This window comes from Cuculus canorus, chromosome 16 (genome assembly GCF_017976375.1).
Source record: "Cuculus canorus isolate bCucCan1 chromosome 16, bCucCan1.pri, whole genome shotgun sequence".
Classification (NCBI taxonomy): domain Eukaryota; kingdom Metazoa; phylum Chordata; class Aves; order Cuculiformes; family Cuculidae; genus Cuculus; species Cuculus canorus.
Genome location: NC_071416.1, coordinates 11,434,829 through 11,452,618, shown reverse-complemented (window position 1 = coordinate 11,452,618; position 17,790 = coordinate 11,434,829). Strand labels below are relative to the sequence as shown.

General features: G+C 41.7%; 1 protein-coding gene across 3 annotated transcripts in view; it reads left to right on the top strand.

Annotated features, from left to right (window-relative positions):
* Nucleotides 1-17,790, top strand: part of CDH4 (cadherin 4) — a 447,572-nt gene that overhangs the window by 395,823 nt on the left and 33,959 nt on the right. For all 3 annotated transcript variants that reach the window (XM_054081611.1, XM_054081614.1, XM_054081612.1), the window contains one exon: nt 6,051-6,188. In XM_054081611.1, coding sequence (XP_053937586.1) covers nt 6,051-6,188 — 138 coding nt within the window. The remainder of the gene's footprint in view (nt 1-6,050; nt 6,189-17,790) is intronic.

The window sequence follows — 17,790 nt, the reverse complement described above, 5'->3', positions numbered from 1 at the left end:
CTCTGCTCGACTCTAGCCCACAGATGAAGCTCACTCACTCCCACCAACTCTGGAGAGGGAGCTGTGTTAAGGTATCGGGTGCTCTGTGAAAGCTGCCTGCTTTCAGAGACCTCCCAGAATGGGATTTTCTCCTGGAAACCTGCGTTCCTATCTAATTGTGGCTGAGTAGGGAGCATCAAAAAATGCTTGAAAAGGGTTGCCTGTGAGCATTGTTTAAATGGTGGCTAGTTAGATCTTTCTGGAAAAAGTATCCCTGCTGGAGTCAAGTGGAATTTGAGGGTGGAATTTGTTTATTTGTTTTCAAACTGGCTTTCCTGGCTCTGGTATCTATTACTGGTTTGTTCACCATCAACTAGCATAGGATGGTTTGGGTTGGAAGGGACCTTAAAGATCATCCAGTTCAAACCCCCCTACACCAGTAAAACAGAACATCAAAACTTCACTAGCATGTAAAAAAATTATTTGGGGAAAAAAAAACAAAGGAACATCTCATATTCTTCTCATCGATATTGCAAAAGTAAGGGGAGACGGAAAACCACATAAATACAAAGATGTGAGGATAGCCATGGAAGAAAATAGGATTTAGATTTTCTAGCTCCTTCACTAACAGATTCTGACTTGGTGCGTCTTACAACATCCTGATAACCTTATTTGCTTTACCAGACATGATGATAAAATTAGCTAGGCATGTATTTCTCAGGAAGTGGTAATTAATTGGACAATATTTGTACAGAGCTTTGAAAATGTGGATCCTAATTTTGCAAACCCTTTGTCCATAATGCAGATTAATTTAATCACATAATCGCCACACTTCTGGACTTTGGCATATGCAGTTACCCAGCTTGTGTAATTTATATAATTGCACGTGTAAACCGGGAATAGCCGTAGTCTTAAAAATACTGTGCGCATACACTTGAAAATTGGGATGATGCATAGCACTTTGTTACTACAATCTCACGTTAAAATACTTTGTTCTTCTAGACTCTCTCTCTGAATATGATTTAGTTTTATTTATAATCTCCGAGCAGGACCATGCTCAGCTTGGTCAGGGATTTGAGGCAGTGTCTTTGGTGCCGGCGTGGGTCTTGATGGGGAGACCCACTTGGAATAACTAATTTTGTTTGGGGCCCCTATTCCTTTGCCTGTGCCACTGGAATGGGCTGGTTCAGTAATATCAGTTGATGTCAAGTCTTAAGCCATTTTCACACAAACATATTGTGGTATTTGGACTGAAAGGGAGTTTATTCTTCCTAAAAAGTTGTTGTTTGTACACAGAGAATGCTGAGAGATCCAAGTTCTGCTGTAGCTCTATTTGTCATAATTCCTACTTAGGCCAAGAGTATTTTATCCCTAATTTAATCCATTCTTTTGGACGTTTTTGCTTCCCAAATTCCATATTGGATTGCTCCGGCATCTCACTCCTTTAGCAGTGAAGGACCCACTAATTTCCAGCCTAAATTTATTCATGGCCAGTTTATACCCATTTGTTCTTGTGTCAACATTGTCCTTTAGTTTAAATTGCTCCTTTGCCTTCCTAGTGTTTATCCTCCTGATGTATTTATAGGCAGCAATCATATTTGCTATCAGCCTTCATTTTGCTAGACTAAACAAGCCAAGCTCTTCTAGGCTCTTCTCCGGTGATGGGCTCTTCACTGCCGGCACCTGCTCGGATCCGAGTTGCTCAGTAGTGAATGCAAGGGACCTGGATTGTGCACAGCATCCCGATGAGCCCTCGGTGCTTGGCACTAGGAATTAATATTGCCATATCTGCAATGCTAATACGGCACGCGATGGATTTGCCAACGTCGTTTGTGCCTCAGCAGCAGCAGGGAGCCGGTGAGATGTGGTGCCAGTCCTCCTTGCTTGTGTTCAGCAAAGCAGCTTCCAGACAAGTTTTGTTGTTGGTTCCTTGCTGCATTATCTTGTATTTTGTACTATTAAATTACATCTTCTCTCTGTTATTTAGTTTTCAGGTTACCCTTCTCTCAAGCTGTTACTTCTTTCTGTACAAGGCACTGCTATCTTATTAGCCAAGCCCTTGATCAACTTCTCATTAACCAGCTTCTTCCCATCTTCTGGAATTTAGCTGATGTATTTCTTTGTGGCACTGTATTGGGTGATTGACAGAAGAGCAGACAGATTAGATCTGCCATAGCTCCTTTAATTATTCTTTCTTTCATAGTTTTTTTCCTTCAAAAGCTGTTCTTAGTTTTTAGGTCAGACTAAAAGCTCTGCACTTATCAAGATGAGTTTTTTTCCTTGGCTTAAGTAGAAATAGCACATTTACTTTCCACTAGTGTGAAAGTTTGCTAGATTTATTAAAAATATTGGCCACTGGCCCTCCCAGGGACTTCACTGGGACAGGGTTTTTAGTCCAGACCCTCTCGGAGGCAGAGGTTCACTTCTTTAGTTCCACAGCATCACCATCCGAGCAAAGATATAGTGACTGTTTTGTTTCTCTGGGTTAGGACCATTTTGTGTTACCTCTATGCGGTAGTTTCTGCTCTGCACCATTTAAAATGTCAGTTTTGTAAAAACCAGGAATATGAGAATTATTCTGTATGATCAAAATGCCATCAAGGAAGTGTCTCTTGTGCTTGGAGGCATGGGGCTGCCTTTTTCTTTTTCTTTTAATAGTTATAATAATAATATTAGGACAACAAACTAAGATGCCTCTGGAGATTTTGTGACAAATTGGAAGGACATGTTGAAATTAAAATTGATTGAGTAGTTCAATAAAATCAGGTTAATGCACAAAAGCAAAAAGGTTAGCTACAGAAAAAAAACCAAACAGCAATTTATCTGCTGAGGCCAATCTTACTGAAGACTGAATTAGTTTTAAACTAAAACAAGGTATTTGAAAGCAATGCCCTTGTATGACTGCATCGGAGGCTTTCGCATGGAACTGGATTTGAGTGGTAACGCAGTGCCTAAAGGTTTGGCACAACTCTGACTACTTCCATTTACATGTTTTTCTGTTTTACTTGACTTTACGTGCCAACCGAGACCATTCTCCATGCCAGATGGCACTTTTGCTCTAAACACAGCAGTTATGTCTTCATCTGATGGAATTCGGTGTGGCTTTGGTAATGTCTCTGAGGTTTCCACCAGCAGTTCACCTCTCGCATATCCCCGACTACTGCAGCTGCCTCCGGTATCCTGAGATACAGCACCCATCTCAAATGGGTCCATTCCCATAACAATCCTATCTTATCCTTCCCTCCATTTGAGATCTGCTGTAATTCCTCACATTTTCTCACTTTCTAGCAGTGCTCCTTTGCCTTCCTTTCCCCCTTCCCATCCTTATGCACCAGCTCTTTGTGGCTGCTATGTTTATACATTACTAAATTCAGGCTATTTTCATTTTTTACTTTGTGTTATCTGACTGATATAACCTTTTAAGTTCCTTTAATTTAGTGTTCTGCATTTGTGTGGGGTTTTCTTTTAACTATGATGCTCTGAGAGGGACTTTGTTAAATAAAAAAACTTTATTGTAGATCTGAGATCAATAAGACACAGGGTTTGTGATGACATGCACACGCAGACGTGTCATCGGAGTGTGTCTAATTTAATAAGTAAAATTGTGAAGTTATAACTTTTAAATGACGCTTTCTAGTTCCTTACCCTATCTTGTATGAGGGGATTCATTTTTCCAGGGGAAGCTTTAATTGAGAAGTGAATAAAGCGAGACAGAAAGGAGCACAAGGCAGTGGGAGGTTTGCAGGTTGGGTCCTGATATGAATAGTGTGGTGCAGACTGAGCGTGACCTTACAAGGTCTACAGTTTGTTCTCAGAGTTCAGATTAAAGTTTGCGTAACGGTGTCACAAGCTTCAGAACTGCTCCTGACACGGAGCCAGAGCTGCTTTGCCAGCCCTAGCTGGAGCCGTGCCGCAGCGGCACTCCTGGCTGGCTGCGGTGGACTCGCCTCGGAGCGCGACCTGGGAGCCCAGCAGCTGTGAAGAGGCCAGTCCGCAAACACAATAAAATATAACAGAAAACAGACAAGTGAAAAAAAGCAGCACCCTGCTGAGGGAGGCTCTTTCATCGCCCTCTTGGCTGATGGAAAAGAAGGAACTTCTTTTTCTTGCAGTCACTGCAAAGCACTGAAACTTTTACAATGCCGTGAGACAGCTACGCTATCAAATCGACCGCTGTGGATTGTGTGTCTCGCTGCCGTGAGGAACATTAGAGGTGGCTTTGCCATTTAAATGCACAATGAAATGCAGTTTCTCATGTGGGCCTCCAACCTGTTTTTCTAATTTATGTGGAATCTGATTGCCGCTATTTTTTGAAATGGCTTCCTTCCCTTCTATGATTTAAATGTAATTTGGCTCACAAGTATTTAGCTGTTAGGGAATACTTCTGTGAGCCTCCCAAGTTGTCTAGAAGAAACAATAAGAAAGGAAAAGCTAAATACAGAAGAGAAATTGAGTTCACTAATAGGGACATTTCAGCCTTAAATCACCCAGTGCTTTACAAATGGAGTAATGAACAGCAACTTTGTGTGAGGAAAAACAAGAGCTAACAGTAGTCTCTCTCTTATGTTTTATTATACAAGGTAGCAAGAGATAATGAAAGTGTATTTCCATAATATATTCCAGTTGAGAGGTGCTGATGGGTCCCTGTGCGTGATATCTTGTCAATTTAGCAGGTTAATATCTGTCAATTAGAAACCCTGGAATCAAGATAAAGTTAAAATTCAGATCTCTGTTATCCGAGAAACTCGGTATTAAAGAACTGAGCCACTTAGAGCACTTCACAAATGTTTATGTTGACATTTCAAAGGACGTTTGACACTACCTATGATTGTAACATCAGCACATGAGCAGAGTGGCCGTCGAGTACCTAAGCTGTGTTCCAAGGGTGGGACCAATCCAGCACATGGCAGGTCTCTCCTCTCTGTGAAGTCCCTCCACTTGGCTTTGCACAAAGCTTTTCCCTGCGTAACATTGTGCCTGCATTTGGTGTTCACTCCCTTCGGGCTCCCTGATGTGTCATTGGGAGCTTTCTCCTTGCATCCCAGCTCACGTCTGTAATTACGCCGTAAGCTATAAGGAATAGGCAGTAATGTTCAGCTTTGCCCTGAGTTGCAACAATTTTGGCTGGATTCTCCGTGGTTCTCGGTGTGTCACGTTGCCCATATTTCAAGAGAGGAGCTTTGCTTTGATATCTGCCCATAAAGTGCTCTGCATACCCTAAGCACAACACATGTAGACATCAATACTAAATTTTGCAGATCCAAATAAAAACTTATTGTTGAGGTCAGTTTTGAAGATTAGGAGGCTTTTCTCAGTGCAGGCATATATTAAGTAAGAAACATCCCAGGGAGATGTACACGTAGAGTAGATAAGATGCCCTCTCCTATCTATTCAGGTTTATTTTTCCAGTTGCGTTGACATCATAAAGCATCTTTTAGAAGAACTTTAATGTGGGGGGTGTTCGTGGTTTGCTTTGGAAGGCTTTTTCTTTGAGAGCCGTGTGTGCTCAGGAACACCAATCAGTTCTACTGAACGTCTGGGTTTTGCGTTGAATATTTATTTTCCATACTGAGCTTAAATTCTCTTTATTTCCCCAGATTGCATTATGGGTTGAAATATGGAGAGTGTTTTAAGTATCAAAATGCTTTGTGGGCATTGAACTGTGTGAACAGAACGAGCTGGAGGGCCAGGAGACAATGTTGCTCTCAGTTTTGGATGTATGATGTTCTTGGTGATATTTTCAGTGAAAACACAGCGAAATTTTTACTGGTTTTCAGAAGACAAAAACTAACGTTGCCAAAAATGCTTAAAAATTAACAAAAATGTCTGTTTCAACTGGGGATCCTTGCCTGTAGGACTTATTTTCCCATAAAATAGGTGGTATCCACCCATCTGTGAAAAAAAATACCTTAAAAAATGTGATAGAAAATTTTATCTGTCTTTTTTTATAACGTTTTGGATCCAATTAACTCTTGGTCTGCTTAAAGGTTGGACTTGTACATGGAAAATAAACTAAGGCATTTTACTGGATGCTTTTGTGTCTCATCTTTTCTTTTCTTTTTTTTTTCCAGAAAGTTCAGCAGTATATAGTCATTGTTCAAGCCACAGATATGGAAGGAAATCTTAACTATGGTCTCTCCAACACGGCAACAGCGATCATTACGGTGACAGATGTGAATGACAACCCACCCGAATTCACTACCAGCACTGTAAGTATCAATGCATCAGCACAGTGATGCATGGACACACAATGTGTTTGTAATTCACAGATGTTTATATCCGTCGTCTCTCTTAGCTGGTTTGGCAGATAGGAGGAACTTGATAGATAACTAGAACAAAGACTTTCAGCAGCGGGAAAACAGTAGAAAAGGAAAAAGGAAGAGAACAATGATCCACGAACTGGCAAAACTGTTTGGCAACCGATTTCACTGCGGTACGAAAGGAACTAAAATAGTGTGGCAAACAGACGACGTCTGATTGCACCAAAGAGGATACAGTTGTTTCACAGCAACTGGATGTAGACATATCAGAGTTGTTATTACTTATGAGTTGAAATCCTGAGCAGTAAGAGATATTTCGGGTTTACTGGCCTGGATACAATTTCAAGGAAGCAGTAAATACTGTAAATGGTAACAGGTATCCGGTAAAATTTGTAGTTCATGATAGCTCTAACAGATGTATTGTGTGCGCTGGTAGTAAATGTGTAGACATTCTTCAGTACATCTGGTTTTAATCACTTTAAGATCTTTTTCATATTAGTATTTCTGTGTTCTGTTTTCATGTGCTCCCGGTTGCTATTACGGGGGGGAAAAGATAAAGAGATTGCAAATGACAGATTTTTAGAGCGGGTTAAAGTGAAAATGTGGAGTTGGAAGGTGAGATTATGTGGTCTGGTTCTTTCCAGCCTTCGTAAGCCACAGGTGTAGAGCGTCTGAAATGTGCGTAGTAATTTTAGAAACTATAGAGCAGCACAGAGGTCTAAATGAGAAATTGGAATTATTACATATCCACTATCTACGTTCAGATGAGGGTCAATAAGGAGCAGTAAGTGATGTATCTTAAACTGACACCAAATCTTTAAAAGTACAGGAAGTCTTAACTGCGTTGGGCTTCAGACAGTGAACATCCTTTGAGGAACGTTTATATTATTCTGAATTTTCGTTCCATCTTAAAGGCTCTGCAAATATTTAGTCATATTTAGTATTACCAAAGTTTTGCTTAATTGTACCTTTATAAGCTACAAATATGTAGCAGAACTCAAGGAGATCATGCAGAACCCTGTTTATGCCACTGTGGACACAAATCGGCTCTGTGCCAACTGTGGTGTCGGAGTCCTTCCCTCCCATTGCCTTTGGGACCCACAGTCACAGATGTGATGTGCTCAGCTCCCAAGCAGTGCCAGTATTTTTCTGACAAAGGGACTTCCTAGATTCTCAGAATAAAAGAAGGCACTAAATTCCTGCTGAATTAAAGAACAATGTGCACCCAACACTTTTTCAGATCTAGGCATCAATCCGCTGCCTGCGTCGCTGCTCCAGAGAGTATTGGGTGGGTTTAACAGCAGCGCATGTGCTTCATATCTGCCATGGTGAATGCACCGAGCTTTGTATTTTAAAGTCATCATGAAGTATCTCCTTAAATATGACACGTACAGTTATGGAGAGCCATAAAAATCTGATACAAGTCTTGGGCTGTGTAGTCCTTTCTCCTGCCAGCGTGGGATTTTCTTTCTGGAAAATTCATAGAAGCTGATTTTACAGAGTTTTGTGTCTGCCAGGCCATGAGACTTCTCACCACAGCAATATGTGTGCCCCAGCTTCTGGGTGTTTGGGAGGGACCTTATTCTGCCAGGTAAACACTCTTTCATCCTTCATTTGAGTGAAAAAGGAATGACATCTAGTGGCCGTGTCATTTAAGCACAGATTGTTCCAGATGACCCAGGTTGCCTGCTCCTTGACTCCAGATGCAAGTTAGGAGCTGAGGTTTTGGGTAGCGGGATGAGCTGTGGCAGGTTCGTCACGCGCAGCCGTCGGTGCCTTCTGGAGGGCAGCAAGTGTGGTGTATTTTAATGTCTTCCCAAAACACTTTCCAAAGCTGACTCTGATGGAAAGTGAGATAATGGAAATTTGCTTTCAGGTGAATTCTGAGGATTTAATGTCTCGGTGTGTGTTAGACCTAGAAGGAATAAAAGCCATCAAGAGAATTACCCATAGGATTGTGTTAAATGGATCAGAAAATGCTACTCTTCCTCTAAGCAGGGTTGATATGTACCATTATTTCTCTAATTTCAATCACTGAAGAAACAGTTTTGCAAAGGCCAAAGGGCTTTATACAGTAGCACATGGGACTTTATAGAGATTTGAAAACTAAGGCTGTTTTACAATAATATTTTCTGATTCTATGGAAACAAATATCTGTGATATACTCCTAGGTATAGCCAGGATGAATTTCAGTGGTGTATGAAAGGATGATATGTTTTTTTAGCTCTGACTGGCAGAGGGAACAGTGTCAGGCTGATCAGCCTCTCTAAACCTGAGCTGAATCTCCCTGCTGTCCTCAAATAGTCTGATCTGCATTTTAACACCTCTTAAAATAAAATAAAAATAAAAAATTAGAAAAAAAAATCTCTTTCCAGGAAATCTACAGCTCCTCAGAGGGTGAGAAAGCCCATGGTCTCTTTTAAGACTGGAGACTATTTGGAGCAATACAGTATATTTTTATTTAAAATACTTCTGTATCGAGATGCTGTTGTAAAAACAAAATAGGCTGAATAACGGAAATTGTGGTTTGCTCTTGGAAAGCAGCCAGACGGAAGGAACTCGAGCAACTGTAGTCGGTGTAGACACGTACAAAGGGCTGCCCTATAGAGCTTCTAAATCACCTGTCATTCAGCAAGGCTGGTTTTAGGCTTAATCGTTTATGGGTAAGAATGTGGCTCAGGAGGACACTGCACCATGCTGGTGTCACAGCTGATGTGTTCAGCAGTGGGAATTAATGTTACTGTGTAAAACTTAACAACGGGACAGGAGAGAAGCAAACGGCCACTGTGATGGTGATAGTCAAGAAAGTCGGATCGTGTCTGTAATTGAGTACTCTGTGCAGGGCGGTGAGGAGACTGCATGCACAGACCGCGTGAAAGTTCAGACGCAGGCTTTCGAGAACCAAAATCGCACGTCCAAGGGAGTGGATAGTTAGCAGACACCCAAAATACCAAATAGGCTGTGATCAAAATGTAGTGACAGATGAGAAGTGGTAAAAGAGCAATAAAAATCACATGGAAGATCCTTTAATGTACAAATAGAAGATACTAATAAACTTCCAAAATGGTTGGTTGCTTACGTGAAAGTGGATCAATGTGCTTTTCATACCCTTTAGGATGTCGTCTGAAAGGGTGCAGGGAGATCCTACATGATAGCAAGGGAAGAAGTAGCCCCATCTTCTCATAGAAAGCATGCTGAAATTACATGGAGGGGAAAATCAGAGTATCTAGACAAAACAGTTTTAAACTAAAGAAACTAAAGCCTGCTGATAACTGTAAGTCCAGTCTCCATCAACAAGAGTCATGACTAGTCCCGATAGTCAAGACTAGGACTACCAGCATCAAAGTGTAAGGCACTGGGACACAGTGAGGATGAGGTGACCTCCTCTAGTCCTTTACAGCTCTGTCTTTTTCTGATGGTGAATATTTTTTTGATCTGAGACGCTATCTGGCCATGCTGAGAAGCATCAGAGAGCAGCTAACGGTGAGGAATTGTCTCATGAGAGACTGCCCCGGAGTGGGAAGCAATCAGATCTGCACCAGAGGAGTGGAGCATCCTGTGGAACGCTGTAAACATCATAGCCAGCTATTTTGGGCAGTTTTAATGATTTAGTGCAGGACCGTGACCCAGGAAAGCTCTTCTGGCTAGCCAAGGGACTTCAGCCTGCTTTTTGTGTTGTGTTCTTCATATGACATTGTTGCTTGCAAAAATAAATGGAGAGAGGCAATTCTTCCCTCTGCCGAAGAGCAGAGGGACAAATTCTGGGTGAGCGGAGGTAACGCTGTCTCCCTGTGCCCACAGTCTCTGGGTCGGATGCCTTAGGAAAGCACAATTTAATCCCCCATGCCCAAGGTTTCCCACGTCCTTAGGCAGCAATTAATTCCACTAGTGCATTCTTGTGGCGTTTTTGGTGGGTTTTGCATCTGCCAAATCATCTGATGATGTAAAATAGTGAAATTTGAACTGTCGTTACAAAGGCTTTGTAGTAAGTTTTACTGGGAAACGAGCTCCATAACTGTTACAAGATAAAGGTACTGGTATCAGTGTGCCTGCTGCTATCCAAGAATCCCTCTTATTCGTAACAGGGTCATGTCCTCTGACATGTCTTAATTATGTGGAAATTCCTCAGCCTCCCTTCAAATATTTATCTCTAGTGTGCAGGCGGGTTGCGTTTTTTGCATATTGTTATAGACCCGTAGCTGAGCCTCGGGCCAGATGCTTACCTCAGATACAGGGGAGGTGCTCTGAAATTAGTGTTGGTATTTCTGAGATTAAAAGTCAGCTGGGACAGAACAATGCTGGAGGGTCTCAGGTGAGATTTTATGCAAGGTGGAGTCATCTGTCTTGCTCACAGAAGGAATGCCTTTCACTCCAGTGAAATCTTTGACTCCTATCAAGTAAGATGCCCTTTCCAGTCTGACCCATGATACCGTTAATAGCCATCCAAGGGTTTCCACTTTATCTAAGGAAATGCATAATCAGAGGGGAGGAGAAGTTAAAGAAATCCATGTCTACACTTGACTCATACAAAGTCTATTTTTATCATATTCAATCAGGAACAATCAGGCGCAGAGAGGAGACGCAGATGAATTTGCATGATCAGACTTCTGTGTCTTAAATGTTAATTAAAAGTTATTTTAAATTTGCCTACTGTGCAGAACTTGTTTTTATAGTGGCCCATGTAAGGGAAATATTATTTCATAGGGCTGAAGTGCTCATGATTAGTTGAACTTGTGGATTCTGGCGAAAACCTGCCTGGCAATCAACCTCTTAAAAAAAAAAAAATTGAAAAAAAGAAACTGAGCTATTCAAGTTCTTTAAGCTCCTGAGCCTTAGGGGGTCTTATTTAAAGCTACTTTAAAATTTGCCCTTTGGCACTGCTTTGAGAATCCTCTCTTCCAAGGCTGAGTCCAATGGAGCGTGTTTTAAAGAGGCAGCTCTAGGACTGCATCCCGATGCCCACTGTGCTGCCTCGCTGGCTAATCTTGGTGCTGATTCCCATTAGGAACAGCTTTAAAGGTTTAGGACTGGACTATCGGGCATGGATGGGCACTTTCCAGCTCACAGCACCCAGGCAGTGCTGGCTCTTGCTGGCCTGGGAAGGGCAGTTTGGCTCTGAATTTAAAGCAGAATAAATGGTACGGAATAACACCGTGAGTAGAGGTGCTTATAGTCAAGCAGAAGGGGATGTGTTGCTCGGTAAGGTTAATCTAGTTGCAAAGTGCATTTGGCTAATCAGTGAAGGAGCAAATATTTGTTGCAAGTACGTTGGAAAAAAAGTAGTTCTTGCCAGTTTTTAACGGGGCTATTTAATTAATAGTGTTAGATCAGGCTCATCTCTGGCTGCTGCGGTAGTGCTGAGTTAGTAACCTGGCTCGTACTGGGCTGAATCAGTCAGCAATGAAATCTGCAGAGTGGAGAGCTTGGTGCTTCATGAGCAAAACGGCATGGAGAGAGACCTAAGTTAAAAGGGCTTTTTGGTTTTGGCACCCAGCTGCCAAAAATGTCTGACTTTTGCCTGTGCAGGTACTGTGGCTCCTCAGAGTACTGTGGAAAATGCTAATAAGCGCACTCTAAAATGTGCTTTGAAATTTGAAAGCAAAGCAGGCACTCGCTACGTTGCTGCCACACTAGCGTTATCCTTCACCATAATGGGTTCTTCTTGGGTTTTGATATTTCCTTCCCACTTTTTCTCCCATCTCTGCCCTGATATACTAGGACACTCCATTTTCTGAAGCTAAACCAGCTGAGGTCCTCCAACCCCTTTCTACATTACAGCTTTCCATTCCTCTGGTTGTGTTGCTAACCCTGCTGTGCACCAGGCTCTGCTCAGATTTATTTCTTATGACCAGATTCGTGTCTGATAATCCAGATGAGATTTTTTTCAGTGTCTTGAGCAAGAGCACTAGTATTTCTTCAGATCAAATTTTTCTTTTTCACAGCAATGGCATCGCGATCCCTTAGTCGTCCTGCTTTGTGCACTTGCCAAAATTCTGCAAAAGCAAACCAGCACGAACCAAAATTGTATTCCTTGTTCTGTGTGTATTTCTTCTCATATTAATGCTGAATAAGGACAAATAGAAATGTGCATCAACCCATGCAAGAGCAGCACTGTCCAGAGGTGCAGAAATAGCTGATGTTAGCTGGAAAAGTGACTTTTTTGGAAGTGGCAAGCCTTGGGGTGAATGCTCCACCTGATCTCCAGCCCCTGAGTTGGATCCTGCTAAGCTCTGTTCTTAACAGTGAGTTCAGAAATAGCAAAGGGTACATCCTAAGAAGAGGTCTTACCTCTCTGATCCAGGGAAAACCAGTGGAGAAAGGGGTAGCTAACCATCTCCCAGGACCCAGGCGTGTGTCAAGATTTGGAAAAGATCAAAGGCTTTAATCTTGAGCACCATGTACCTAATTTCCCAGTGTTTAGACTAAAGCTGTGTATATAGTTGCCCATTTGGATCTCACAGTCCCCATTATTACACCTGTATCATTTAGGAAGTCTATAATGGTATATGAATATAGATTAGCCTGGATGCTACAGTATTTTAAAGTCGTCACAATTATGTCCATGGCATAATTCAGAGGCAGTTGTCACGAGAGGCAGAAATCAAGGTGAACAGCATCAGTCAGACCTGGCGAGGGGAAAGACCTGAAACCGGGTGAATTTATAGGACTGCATTGTTTTACAGCTGAAAACAAACCGAGGAGTTCTGCAGTACAGTCCTGGAGACAGGACTTACCGTTAAAAATCAATTGTGCTTTCATGGAAAATCCCAGGTGACTGTGTTCACTTGCAATTTTCCAATCAAAACGAAGCTCAGCCAAACTGCACAGTAAAGCTTGGGCTGTTATAGAGCTGTCACCGTCTGACCAAAATAAGTTATTATATTCAAGTGAGTCGAATATGCCCGGTAGCGTTTGGGTACATGAGCATCTACCTAATTCTGTGTATGTTTTGATTAAATATATAGTTGGTGAAGTCTAAAGACCACAAATCAGTTTAGTTTTGCTAAATAAGAATTCAGTGCCCATAAATTGAAATGGGCTTTCTGCTTCTCATTATGTTGCAGGTCCTGATGAAAAACTTTGTCGTGAGCAATGAATCAGACTAAGGGTGTTAGGTTAAGGGGTAGCAGTAACAAACAGAGGGAACAAGTAGCAACAATATTCTTTCTTCCTATCCTGTCTCAGCCTTGCCCAGGACTCGCCGCATGAATGCCGGGGCTTTGGTGTTTTTAAGTCTTCATAGAAATTATTTACATCTTGACCTGCTTTTTTTAGTCAAATTCGCCTTTGGATATGGATCCTGACCTAAGTACAAAGCCTGTCCAACAGAGCTTAGGGGATGCGATGCCTGCACCATTTTGATTCTGATAAGGAGGGGGCAAGATCCCCAACTTGGGTGCAGATCTTTAGTGAGCAGTGTGGCTCTTCCCAGCCTTACAACATCTTTTTAAGTGCCTGGAGGCACTTACAATGCAGTCCTATGGAAAACAAGACGTGCTTCATACTTTTCTGGATACTCAACTTTTGCACTTTGTCACCTCTTTCATTTAAAAGGAAAGATATTTCTCAGTTATGAGAAAACAATATTCCCCATGTCTTAATGAAAAGAGCATCAGACCCTTTTGTGATTTGTCTTAAGTCTTTGCACCAGTGTAGCATATGGCAGAAAGAATGAAATACCTTCAAGACTACTTAGCGTAGCCTGCAACATGGATAGGTAGGTCGGTAGATACAAAGTTGTATATGTACAAATACGCATATATTAGAGAATGTTGGGTAGGTTCAAGGCATAGATTGACTGTTTGCCTTGTATCAGTATCATCAATAATATCGAAGTCTCTACTCCCAAATAAATAGTGATTTATGTGAATTATTCTGTTACATTGTGTGGGTATATATGCATTGATATAAAAAAAAAATGTGGTTTCCTTGATAGAAGTCTCTTACTAATAGACCCTATTAATCAAAACCTAAATTTACAATGTCTTTTGTTTTGTTTATTTCCTTTCAGTACATTCATTTTCAAATTATCACCAAATTAATCATGGACAGTGCTTTAAACCAACTGCCATTTGGTGAAACAGCTCTGGTTCTTCTCCATTACACTGAGCATTAGTTATTAAGGCCCAGTTCAAGGCTCTGTTTAGCCTGGTTCTGTCCTGATCCTAATTGGAATCACCTAGATTCTTCTTTGTAAATGGGTCAGTCACACAGGAAAAACATAAAATGTAATCTTGAGATTGTGGGGGGAAAAAAAAGGGAGAAAAAGAAAAAAGAAGATAATTTTATTTCTCTTCATTGATACCTGCCTGATGGTTAAAAGAAGGATTAAAATGAGGTCATTAAACTTTCCTTGGAGACAAAACCCAGACCTCAGTGGTAATATGATTAATCAAATATAAAAGTGAAGCTACCCTGAATGAATAACTCATTTTTATAAAATATCTAATTACTGAAATGTCGTCTGCTGCAGAAAAAGAAGGGAGGGAAATTAATTGCAATAACAATTCAAGAAGATAAAGTTTTTCTGAATTAGGTCTACACAAGAAGCTAAATTGAGTTGATTAAGTAATTTTGATTTCAGGAACACCCTTCATGGAAGTTAGTAGTAATGAATTTTTCAGAGCTCGGAGTTTAAAATTGCCAAAGACTTGTGGCTTAAAAAATGGGAACGATAGTTTCATTACAAATTTCAATTTTCTGTCACCAAAAAAAAAAAAAAAAGAATGGAGAAAAAAAACCCCACTCTATTGGTCTCTCTCACATTGGACACATGTACTGCTTGGTGTAAAATCAAGAATATATCACCTCCTGTCTCAGGGCTAGAGTGTGCAATTAGAGCTACAGCCCCACATGGGAGGTTAAGCCCACGGTGCTGCTCGTGCCCTGCTTCTCAGCACATTAAGTTGTTGAAATCCTGGAGTTCAGCACAACCTCAGTGGCTGAGCACCTCGGGCACATCTGCCCACCGGTAATGTACAGCACGACATTCTCCTTTCTTTAGGTAGCTGTCAGTAATGGGGTTGAGCAGCACGTGCATATCCATCATTTGTTTAAATAATTGATTTTCTCCCCTGCTGTTTGGCTGGTTTATGCAATCAGGTTAACGTTATTTAAACACAGAGGATATCTGTACGCTGGGAAGCCCCCCTCGTCCCGTGCCGTAGGACAGCACCCATCAGCTGTCACTTGCTATAACCCATTAGTCATGAGCCTTTTCATCTGCAGCATCTGGCGGTGCAGTATCTCCCGGTGTAGTGTTTAATCAGCAGGGAATTCTCTCCTCCTTCCCTGTGTAACGTGTATAGGATCTGGAGAAGCTGTAGACCGCATCCCAGAGTGTGCCTTCCTTAGCGTTGTGGAGGAGTTGTCCAGTGAGAAAGAGGTGCCAGGGCGCTCGGGAGCTACGTGTGTGCCACAGCCAGGTGTCGGTGGCAATCTCTGTAGTCAAAGGAAACCTCTACCAAGAAAAACCCTTCCTGCTGTGTAATGTGCTCTGGTGGAAATCACCCTGGTCTCCACTACCCAATACGTGTGTGTGAATTAGATGCTGTTCCCATAACCTCTGGTGTGTCACTCAAGGTAAAATTTCAAGGAGAAATCAGACATTAATGCTCCCATATCTCACTTATCTACCCACATCAGCGTTCTATTCTAATATTTGTCTGTCTGTAGCATTTCTCTGAAATTTGAATTATTTTTTTTTTCTAGAGTATGTGTCTCTGCTTTTGGATACATATTAAATATCCTAATTCTCCTCCAGAGCCCAGACCTGGCCTTGGAAGACCCCATTCAGTTGCCTGAATGTCAACACCCAGCACCGCCCAGGGGGTCCCTAGTAAGGCAGGATGTCCTCCCAGGCCAGGCAGGTACATCGCATCTGTCAGATGTCCCAGGCAAATACCCATTTGCGGTAGATTATTTCATTATCCTAAAAGTACACAGCATCTCAGGCACTGATGCGAGGCTGAGAAATTTAAATACATTTAGTAACTCCATTATTGCAAGGCGCTAAAATAAATCCCCTTCTGAAGTTGGCTAACTTCCGTGGGTCGGCAGGCTTTTAATTCTTCAATATTCTGTTGCCTTTAAAACAGTTGCTTCTAGGGGATGTCATTTTAAGAGGATATATCTCTGGAATTTCATTAAGCACATTTCACTTATGAAATCTTTTGTGACATACGCACAAGGGGGTGAGGGAAAGGAGATTTAGCAAAGGATTTGGTAGTGCTGTGAGTTTTCTCTTATCAAATATTTCTAACTGTCCAGAATGTCTTCACGTTTCCCAGTTGTAGAAGAAAGGGTCAGAACACAGAGAACAGCCAGAGCTAAATCAGAGAGGATGGTGAAATGGTTTCATGTCGTTTTTTTGAGCGTGGTAGAGATTTTCAAACCAGCTTAGTGCAAGAATGTGTTTTAATTGCCAGAAGATAACAGAGTATAAGTAGAAGCATTTTCCTTCCTATATGTACAGATATATGGCGATTCCCTCTTTTCTTTGACCAAATATCCTCCCATTTCTCACTGCGTTTCTCTTCTCTGCTACATCTGCTTTGACTCTCCTGTTGTAAATGAAATTTCAGCAAAAAGCCTCTTTCTCATGGCAAGTCTGATGAATTACACAGCATTTAATTTAATCTTCATCCCGTGCTCTGAATTACCGTAAGGTGGGCATGCATTTTTCTGTCTCACCAGACTTTAGGGACTCCATCCAAAGGTGAGCTCAGAAGGGGGGGTTTCCTCTCCTTGCTTTGGGGCAGTGTGGAGGTGGAACCATCTGGGTTTGTCTGCAGACTGGAGGGGCTCTTCATCCCCCTGCAGCACGGAGACACATCCCCAACTCCTGATCCTCTTTCCCATAGAAACCACAGCGCAGGGGAGCAGATGGGGGACCCACAGATCTCTTTATTGGGTGCAAGCTATCAGCCGACCGACAGGCATTGCCACTATATTTTATGCAGCAGTAAGGCCATTAAAAGTTTGCCATCATGGCACCAGCTCAGAAAATCACGGCTTTAAAACACAGCAGCAGCACTTTTACAATGGAACATACGCTTCAGTGCCTTTCTCCTACAAGGATACTCTCTCCGGTCAGGAACCTCGTTTATGACCAAACCTTGTGAGTTTTTCAGTGCTTGATTGTGGTGTTCAAATGTAGTCATAAAAAAAACAATCCCTCTGTGTGCTAATTCTGGAAACAACAGTGATTTCAATTGCAGTGCAGAGGAGGTTTGAGCAGGAGTCAGCATACAGGCTGGCTGAGCCAGGCTACGCGGGAAACTTGTTAAAAATCTCAATAGCGGGATTATAGCTTACATAAAAAATTCAGTTTCAGTGCTCTTAAAATTCTCCCTTTCCCAAATATCCATCTTCACATCCCAAAGGCTCATGAGCAGCTTTTATATGCCTTAAAATCTGAAAAAAAATTAAATTAAAAACTCATTATGAGGAGTGGACAGTTAATAAGAAAATCCTAAACCAGACTTATCAGCTTAAGGCCTTTCTTTATGAAACTTTATTACAGGTGTCTGAATTGAAACATCCTCTGTAT